A 9,817-nucleotide genomic window follows, 5' to 3' on the forward strand; every position below is an offset into this window, starting at 1 on the left:
ACTTGTTATACGATTTTGTCAAAATATATAACAAAAAACAGTATTTGTAGATTTCAGTTAACAAGATTTTTATAAATGAAATTTGATTATGTATTAATATTTATTATAAACATTTGTATTTTAGTTATATTTAAGAAATATATATTATTTAAGAATACTATTTTACAGAAATAGATATAGACAGACAGATAGGGAAAACAAACTGGAGTATAAATGAAGGAAGTTGTGCGAGGCAACACACTGGCCCCGGAGTCGCCTTTTCTTTGGGGTAAACGAACAGAACGGTTCTAGATTGTGCATCGGCTCCAGCACTGTGTTGGTGGCAAAGGGTTTTAAGTGGTTCGGATTAAAATGAGTTCAAGAACAAACATAAGGGCACAGAAATGGCAGGTGCTTTTGAAAGAGACAGACAAAATGCACAGACACACCACATATTTCTAATATGCTGATATGGTGTACGCACACGTACACAACAAACACACGTATGTAAGTAGTGAGGATAAAGATGTGATGAATATGCGGTGAGAGTATAGTAGACGGCTCTTTGATGATGACTTATGGAAAGGTTTCCCTCATGTTATTCTAACTGATCTCTAATCATGTTCTCCTCCTCCATATCGTTCTATTCAAACACTTTCATGCAACCTTCTGTCAATCATTTTCTGCCCTTTTTCTCGTCCTCTCACTATGACAAACCTTGCATTGTGGCCAGGGGGTTGCTGCTGATGAGGGCCTGGGTCATTCCTGTGCTTACACCCATCATTGTGTTCCTGTAACGTGTGTGGTGTCATTTACACGTGCCCACAAACACACGCCATTCATACATGCAGAGAGAAGCAAGCATTTTGAGTGACATTTCAAGAGCAACCGTGTCCATCGTGGAGTTTGTGTTCATTTCACATGCTGGAAAGACTTACATTAGACAGACAAAGAAAGAAAACTCGAGAGCATGAAATTCAGCAGGCAGTTTAGATTACAACTGATAGGTTTGGAACACAACTGAGAATAGAGATTTCACTGCAAAAACAAGTATGATAAGACTACAGCAAAGCTGTAATTATTTCAGTTCAGAAGGCTTAATCATACTGAAAGCTGCTGACAGAATTACACTCTGTTGTAATCACAGGCTTCAAATTTATGACCTCAACATTTTGCATAATGCAGAACACTGGATGCCAGATTTATTCAAATATTCTTGAATATCAGAGGTATCATAAACAATAACAAATGAACTTTTACAATATTTTATGATTCAGATATAATTAATTTGATTGAAACAATCTAAAGAGAGATTTTTTTGGTTTATATTATTATTATTATTATACATTTTATTGTTAAAAAAGTATTTGTAACAATTACACTTACATTATGTAACATTGGATTACAAAATGTTTTGCAAAATTTTCACATATTTAAAATAATAATAATAATAATCATTATTATTATTATTATTATTGTTGTTATGTTGTTGTCATTTACATTATGTACAGCATTTGATACAGAATTTGTACAAATATTTTTTCAAATGTCAATGCTGAGTAAATCAACCTAAACAAATAATTGATGATAATAATAATAATAATTATTATTATTATTATTATATTTATTATTTATTTATATTTATCCGTCTTGGTCTAAAATCATTTACATTATGTACAGCATTGGATCCTGAATTTGTGCAAATTTGCAAAGTATAATACATATGAATAAATTTACATTCATATATATATAATTCACATATATACAATTCATATATATCATTCGATACATTACTTCCTTAGTTGATTAAAACAACAGAAACAAATAATTGATTAAATAACAATAATCATCTTCATCATTAATATTAATATTATTTATAATAACATTTAGAACCAATTATAATAATGTACTATTTACTATTAATAACGAACATTTATTATTATTATTATTGTTGTTGTTATGTTGTTATCGTTTACATTATGTACAGCATTTGATACAGAATTTGTACAAATATTTTTTTCAAATGTCAATGCTGAGTAAAACAACCTAAACAAATAACTGATAATAATAATTATAATAATAATAATTATTATTATATTTATTATTTATTTATATTTTAATCGTCTTGGTCTAAAATCATTTACATTATGTACAGCACTGGATCCTGAATTTGTGCAAATTTGCAAAGTATAATACACATGAATAAATTAACATTCATATATATCATTCGATACATTACTTTCTTAGTTGATTAAAACAACCGAAACAAATAATTGATTAAATAACAATAATCATCTTCATCATTAATATTAATATTATTATTATTTATAATAACATATTTAGAACCAATTATAATAATGTACTATTTACTATTAATAACGAATATTTATTATAATTGCTGTTGTTGTTTCAATTTCAAATAGTTTCACATTATTACCATAAAAGCAGTGTCAAAAGTGTATTATCCTGCCCTAAACAGATGAAACAGCTTCTTACCCTGTGTTCAGACCAGGGCTGCTGAGACTGGGCGGAGTGGGGCTGACTGTGCTGAGAGGAGGCGGAGTCACAGAGGAAGGGGCGGAGCTCATTGCTGCATGTCCACTGGGGTTGAGAGGGCAGGCCACAGAAGGTGTGGGACTGACGGCTAGATTCAAGACGAAGGATTCAGTGTCAGTCCTCGCAACCACAAATGTGAAGTTATGCAACACTTTGATTCATTCAAACTGCTCTTCTTACCTGTTGTGCTGAGACTGGTAATGGCCTGAGCCAGTCCCTGGCTGGACATCTATAGGAAAAAGGAATAAGACTCTAATTAACAAACATACGTCTCCTCATGACGTTCTTTAATATTTTCCTTTACTTCCAAAGATCCAATTATCATTTTATGGTGGAACATTATTCAGACACATCATGACCAGACATGTCTCCTCAGTACGGCATTTTGCGCACATTCTCACCATGCACCATCCAAACAACATTTCAACACCAGCCGTCTGCCGAAATGGCTTTGGGCCAGATCAATGGCTAAAGCCGTGAGTGGGTGTACCATGTGCGGGCTGTAGCAGGGCAGTTTGTGCATGGAAGCTGGAGGCTGGCTGGGCAGAGGAGGGGTGGCGCTGGAGGGGTGTATACGCTTCTCTTTCTGCCGTCGGTTGCAGAACCAGACTCGGATGACCTCTTTCTCCATGCTGAGCTGCTCGGCCATCAGCAGGATTTCTTCAGAGGTAGGCTTCTGGTTCTGGGGGTGAGATGAGGTGCATGAGTACGTGAGACGTGCCAAACACTTGCACCAAGGCCAAGTTTCAGCCCCAAACAATTTCATGTTGATGCATGAAATACTCAATGCATGATCAAAGAAGCAGTTGAGCAACTGGTACTCAAAAGTGCATGTAAACACAGATTTGTTGAGTCCTTAAGAACGTTTAGGGACTTACTGTAATGCCTACAAGTAGAGTTACTCAGAAATGGAAAGAAACAGTGCCTCAAGTGTATTGGCTGTTTGCCTTGACTTGATCTTAAGACACTTTTCCTTGGAAAAAAGCATCAGTCTCACCAACACAGGTGTGGTGCTTACCAGTGGTGTGATGCAGTGGTTTTGAAACTCATGTGCGGCCATACAACAAAACTGTCTTTTGGGGATTAATGAATCTGTATGGTGTGGTATAAGACACTAAAACGATCCTGAAATGAGTGTAGTTTGGGACTTGTCTCCATTTTGGTTTTTAGTTTCACCAAGACTTAGTGCTACTTGGTGTTCCATTTACCGTATGAACCAATAAACACTTTATTTTTTATTTTATTTTATCCAAAGCAATTTACAAATTAACATTGCAAGCAATTTATCATAAGATATCATAAAACGCATCATTATTCTAATATTATGATATATTATTATATTAAAATATTATTTTATTTATTTATTTTCAATTTATTTATTTAATCCAATTTGACTTACAAAGAACATTTTATTTTATTCAAAGCAACTTACAAATGAACATTGCAAGCAATTTATCATAAGATATCATAAAATGCATCATCATTATATGAAATACTATATTTTTGAATATTATTTTATTTGATAATTTTTTTGTATTTATTTAATTTATCCAAATTGACTTACAAACTAAGAACATTGTAAGAAATTTATCATAGCATATCTTAAAACTTATTATGATTAGATTATATTACATATTATATTCTGTTTTATTTTATATGATATATTGTTATATTTTAGGATAATATTTTAGCATTTTATTTTATTATTATTTATTATTTTATCCAAATAGATCTACAAATGAACAACATTGCAAGCAATTTATAATAAGATATCATAAGAATTATCATTATTATTATTATATTATATATCATTATATTTTATAATTATTTTTTATTTATTTATAATAATATTATGTTATTTTTTTATTTGTTATTTCTCCTCGGTTGGGAACCACTGTCAAATTACTACACTTTTCCAAAGACATTCTTCTTGAACAGTTAAAGGGTTAGTTCACCCAAAAATGAAAATTAGGCTGGGTTTTACTCACCCCCGAGGCATCCTAGGTGTATATGACTTTCTTCTTTCAGATGAATCCAGTCAGAGTTATATAAAAAATTGTCTTTGATCTTTCAAGCTGTTTAATGGCACTCAGCGGGTGTTGCATTGCTTCAGTCGACCTCATACGTCATCCGCCCGGAACTGCTTCTGTTTACAACAGTGAGTGCAAGCTAGATTCAAGTGATTATTACGTTTTGAATATGGATATTTTTCTTATAAAAACGCATCGATTCGCTACAGAAGGCCTTTGTTCACACCCCGGAGCCGTGTGAGACACTTTTTTTATATGGATGGGCGATTTTTTATTAAGTTCTTTTGGACTGAAGCAATGCAACACCCGCTGAGTGCCATTAAACAGCTTGAAAGATCAAAGACAATTTTTTATATAACTCCGACTGGATTCGTCTGAAAGAAGAAAGTCATATACACCTAGGATGCCTCGGGGGTGAGTAAAACGCAGCCTAATTTTCATTTTTGGGTGAACTAACCCTTTAAGTAAGCTGGTCTATGATAATAATGCGTGATAATATGCTCAAGCAATACTTTTACAATCAAGCCAGATGTATAAGGGGTTTAATGTGGTGACTATTTTTATACTGTATATTGCAATAAATTAGTTTGCTGGTAGACTTCTGATTCTCCTTAGAGAGAGAGAAAAAAATGGCATCAGCATTTTCAAAAAGAGAACCAATATATTTTTTTATCATGAGACGGCAAAAAAGAGGTCATTCCTGAAGCTGAGGTGTGCCTAAAATCTTACAACATTTGGTACGGCGTGTGTGTTCATGTGTGTGTGTCTAACCGAGATGAAGTTGCGCTCCAGGGCTATGCGGACGTTGGTCTCGATGCTGGTGCGTTTCTTTCGGCGTCGCCCAGGCAAGCCTTCAAAGCCCAGCAGAGGTGAGGACAGCGAACTGGGGCTCGGCAGCATGTTGTCTATCGCCATGGTTTCTGTAACACAAAAAACGCACACATACATGAATCATAGGGAACGCTAATGTGAAACGGCGACAGGGAACTGACAGAAACACACACCTGCATCGTTCAGCCATTTCTCCAGCAAGGGTTTGAGCTTGCACATGTTCTTGAAGCTGAGGTTGAGAGCCTCGAAACGTGAGATGGTGGTCTGACTGAAGTCATTGCCGTACAGTTTACCCATGGCCATACCCACATCCCCCTGCATGAAGACATGGAGCAGAGTTACCATTCGCTTGTTTTATTAATTTATCCCTATGCAGACATGAATAGGTTAGTTTGAGGACAGCTCAATTTATGTTTCACAGACTTACTATGTGATTTCAATAGCAACTTATGTGTTTTTTCTCACACAACCTCAGAAAAAGTCCAGAGCAAATCCTCTGAAAAATCAAATCTCATCCAGACAGAAATGTGTGTTAGCCGTGTGTTATTTTCTCACAAAGCATCTAATTTATTTTGAGCTTCACTGAATAGCGTTACTAAATCTAAATTTCTCACTGTGCCAAATGTTTGCATCTGCGTCACGGGTCTTGACCTTTTTGTTAACTTTCTTGGTAAAATAACAGTACGGCTGGTATCCCATGCGATTTTAAAATAAAATTAAGTCAATAAAGAAAGTCTGATCCAAAATAATACATTAAAATGGCATTAAATTAATTCAAATAAATAAATTATAAAAGCTTGCGAAAAAATGCTATTTAAATGAATGCCTCCACTAATTATATACATATCCTTATATATGATAAATAAGTATTGTTCAAATAGACTTCAAATAGAAATACAAAAAAAAGATAGTTGCATATGGCAAATATTTTTTTAACATTTAAATGTATTAAAGTTGTATTAAATTGGTATTAAATAAATTAAAACACAAAGATTTAAAAGCTGCTCAGAATGATCACCTCCCTTAATTATATATATGAAAACTAAGTATTGTTTATTTCATTAAAAATACAAGATGATAGTTTCAAATTTAAAATATTTAGTACAATTTCAAATGCATTAATCTTGTATTAAAATGTTATTTAATCAATAAAATGTCAAAAGTATTATTTCAATAAAAATACAAAAAAAGATCATAGTTGCATATTTTAATATTTTTGCATATATTTACCAAAAATGTAAATGCATTAAAGCTGCATTTACATGCCTAAATGCCTCCCTTAATTATAAATAAATGATTTGTGGAAGTGTTGTTTATTTTCAGTAGATTTAAAAAAATAAGTGTTTTGAAAGAAAGTTTATATATATTTTTTGAAGTTAGATTTTTAAAAACATGTTTCGAACTGTGACAGAAAATATCCAAGATCACACATACACACATACACACACACACACACACACCTGTGTGAAGCCCAGTTTAATTCTCCTCTGTTTGAAGGTTCTCGCGAATTGTTCGAGCTCCTCCAGATCGCTGGGCTCCTCACCGTGAGCTGTCACCGTGGGAACGGAGCTCATGGGCGGGACTGAGGAGGGGGCGGAGCTCACAGCGCTCTCCACGCTCTTCTCCCTCTGCAATGACCACAGCCTGTCGTCAAGATGATACTACAGCACAGATTGGGGAAACACACTACTTTCTCAAACACAGGTATAGTGCGAGACAGACAGCTCTTCCATTTCAAACATATCGCAAAAATCCTCTTCATTTCCCATAAGATTCATTTCTAGCCCTATGGTTTCGAACTGTTCAAAGCTTCAAGGGAACAAATCTAGACTTTAGATAGCATACTACATACTTTCAAAAATATGCAATATGTACATTAATGTTCCAAAAGTATGGAGTCTGTGAGATTTTTAAATTATGAAATTATTATTAAATACCTTTATTCACCAGGATGGATTAAATTAATCAAAAGTGGCAGTACATTTTTTCAGAATACTGAAAAAAAAAATCTGTTTCCACAGAAATATTAAGCAGCAAAACTGTTTTCAATATTGATTATAATAAGAAATGTTTCTTGAGCAGCAAATCAGCATATTAGAGTGATTTCTGAAGGATCATGTGACACTGAAGACTGGAGGAATTATGCTGAAAATTCAGCTTTGCATCACAGAAAAAAATCATTTTTAAAATTGCAATAATATTTCACAATATTACTGGTTTTACTGTATGTTTGATCAAATAAATGCAGCCTTGGTAACAATAAGAGACTTTCAAAAGCAAAAAACATCTTACGACCGCAAACCCCAAACTTTAGAATGGTAATGCATGCACAATATGCAACAATTTCTCAGCATACTTATTTAAATTATTACATTTGCTGTATACAGCAGAGCACACTGTATTGTGCTCAACCTTCTATTTCTTGTACATCTATAAAACTCCTTTGTTGACTCATTATTTGATTGTACTGTTGAAAATTGCCATTAACACTGATAAAAAAAAAAAGAAAAATAACCATATTTATTACCGAGATGATAACTGGACATCACTTGCTAATTAAATAAGCAATAATAAGGTTGACAACAATGTAGTTTGAACCCGTTTTGGTTGCATACCTGTGCTTGAAGGCCCAGTCTAGACGGGGAGGTCAGGAGACTCCCTGGGCTTTGCTGAGGTAGTGGAATCAAATTTGGTGTTGAAAGCAAACCTGAAAGAGCATGAATGGCAATTTCTCACTAAAGACATCAGTGCACACAAATGTTATTGGTGTGACAGAGACCCCATAGGCATGATGAAAATGTGTGAACAGGCGCGTCGCACCTTGCTGACCCTGCTGAGCCTGGGCTTGAGGAAGCAGGAACTGAGCAGGAGACTGAAGAGGATGACCTGGCATCAGGACCAGCTGCTGTAACTGCAGCAACTGCTGAATGTCCTTCAGAGAGAGACAGAGAGCCTTATGAGAGTGAGCAACAAAAGACAGGGGAATAAGAGAAAAAGATTCAGAAGCTTCAGAAACAACTGGCTCAGGTAAATCATCATTTGTATTTGACTTTAGTTGTAGATCCTTTTACTAAATATTTTAACTCTAGTCGCATTTCACATTCTGGTAATGACTGACTAACAAAATGTTTCCTTGCACTTCAACAGACGTCTCAGGAACAAAAGATGCATATTTAAAATATTTAATAAAAATTTGTATTTTTAAATTGTATTCTAATTTGCATCATATAAATGCATTAAAAGTTAAAAAGATTTACTCAAAATTATATTCAAATTGTATTATATTTCAATAACAAAATAACAATATAATAATTGTATTATATAAAAACGATATTAAAATGATCATATATATTTATTTATTTATTTTTATATAAACAAGCCTGAAATTGCTAAAGTAGAAGAAGTCACATTAATTGTAAGTAGTAGCAGGCATTTAGCGTTTGATGAAATATATATATATATATATATATATAATAAAATAAAAAATGTATAATATAAATTAAAAACATTCATTCAAAATTATGCTTAAGTTGTATTAAATAAATGTAAATAACAAAATAACATAACATAATAATTTAATTGAAATTAAAACAATAAAACAATAAAATTTAAATTTTTCAAATTTAAGTAGTATTATTTTTTTCTAATATATTTATTGAATATTTAAATGCCGTATTGCAAGGCTTCCATCTTCTAATTTTCTCTTCATAACTGGCTGCATGCCACAGATGCTGCTGATGGAGTATATTTAACCGTGAATGTTCCTTCAATTGAAATACAGGAAATGTATTTTAGGAAAATGCACTTTCCTGAAAACCTAAAACCGCAGCGCTGAAGGCAGGGGCGTAGATTACGCGGTGGACGTGTCCCCCCCACTTTTAATATCACGTAAATTCATCCCCCGCACTTTTTCGGGCAAGTGTGTTCGCATAGAAGTTTTCAAGAGCCGGTGTGAATAAATATAGATTTAAATTCAAAGAGACAGGATAGTCTGTGCATGATCTGATGTTTTATTCGGACCCAGAATAAGGCGAGATGAACATCGCAGAGCGCTAAACACTCATGCAGTGTATGTTTCCTTCATACTCGAAGCCGAAGGGCGCTCTCGCGGACTCGCGCAGAAAGTCGTACGAGGAAATTCCTAATATGGACAAAAGCGTCCAGCTATCGCTGTACGAAATAGTTGTTTTCACAGAAAAACAGAAACGTTTGGAAACATGAAGACATTAAACATACGATTGCGACAATATATGGTTTATTTGTGTTTGTCAAGTCATCTCCAGGTAATAAATACAGTATATGAACAATGCAGTGCTAACTGACATAGCATTTATTACAGTATAGAAACTATTCTGCATTATTATGTGATACAAAAGTGTTTGTAGTATATAAACAAATCATTATTATTGGTTATTGTCCAG

General features: G+C 33.6%; 1 protein-coding gene across 1 annotated transcript in view; it reads right to left on the reverse strand.

Moving 5' to 3' along the window:
- The window catches only part of LOC107666349 (POU domain, class 2, transcription factor 2-like), a 69,265-nt gene that overhangs the window by 2,207 nt on the left and 57,241 nt on the right, over positions 1-9,817 (reverse strand). The window contains exons 7-15 of the mRNA XM_016457612.1: positions 8,217-8,328; positions 8,012-8,103; positions 6,857-7,057; positions 5,570-5,711; positions 5,337-5,485; positions 3,026-3,217; positions 2,716-2,764; positions 2,476-2,623; positions 697-770 (exon numbers count right to left, since the gene is read on the reverse strand). Coding sequence (XP_016313098.1) covers positions 697-770; positions 2,476-2,623; positions 2,716-2,764; positions 3,026-3,217; positions 5,337-5,485; positions 5,570-5,711; positions 6,857-7,057; positions 8,012-8,103; positions 8,217-8,328 — 1,159 coding nt within the window. The remainder of the gene's footprint in view (positions 1-696; positions 771-2,475; positions 2,624-2,715; positions 2,765-3,025; positions 3,218-5,336; positions 5,486-5,569; positions 5,712-6,856; positions 7,058-8,011; positions 8,104-8,216; positions 8,329-9,817) is intronic.

Source organism: Sinocyclocheilus anshuiensis, unplaced genomic scaffold, assembly GCF_001515605.1.
Source record: "Sinocyclocheilus anshuiensis isolate Anshui unplaced genomic scaffold, SAMN03320099.WGS_v1.1 scaffold868, whole genome shotgun sequence".
In the NCBI taxonomy this organism is placed as follows: Eukaryota; Metazoa; Chordata; class Actinopteri; order Cypriniformes; family Cyprinidae; genus Sinocyclocheilus; species Sinocyclocheilus anshuiensis.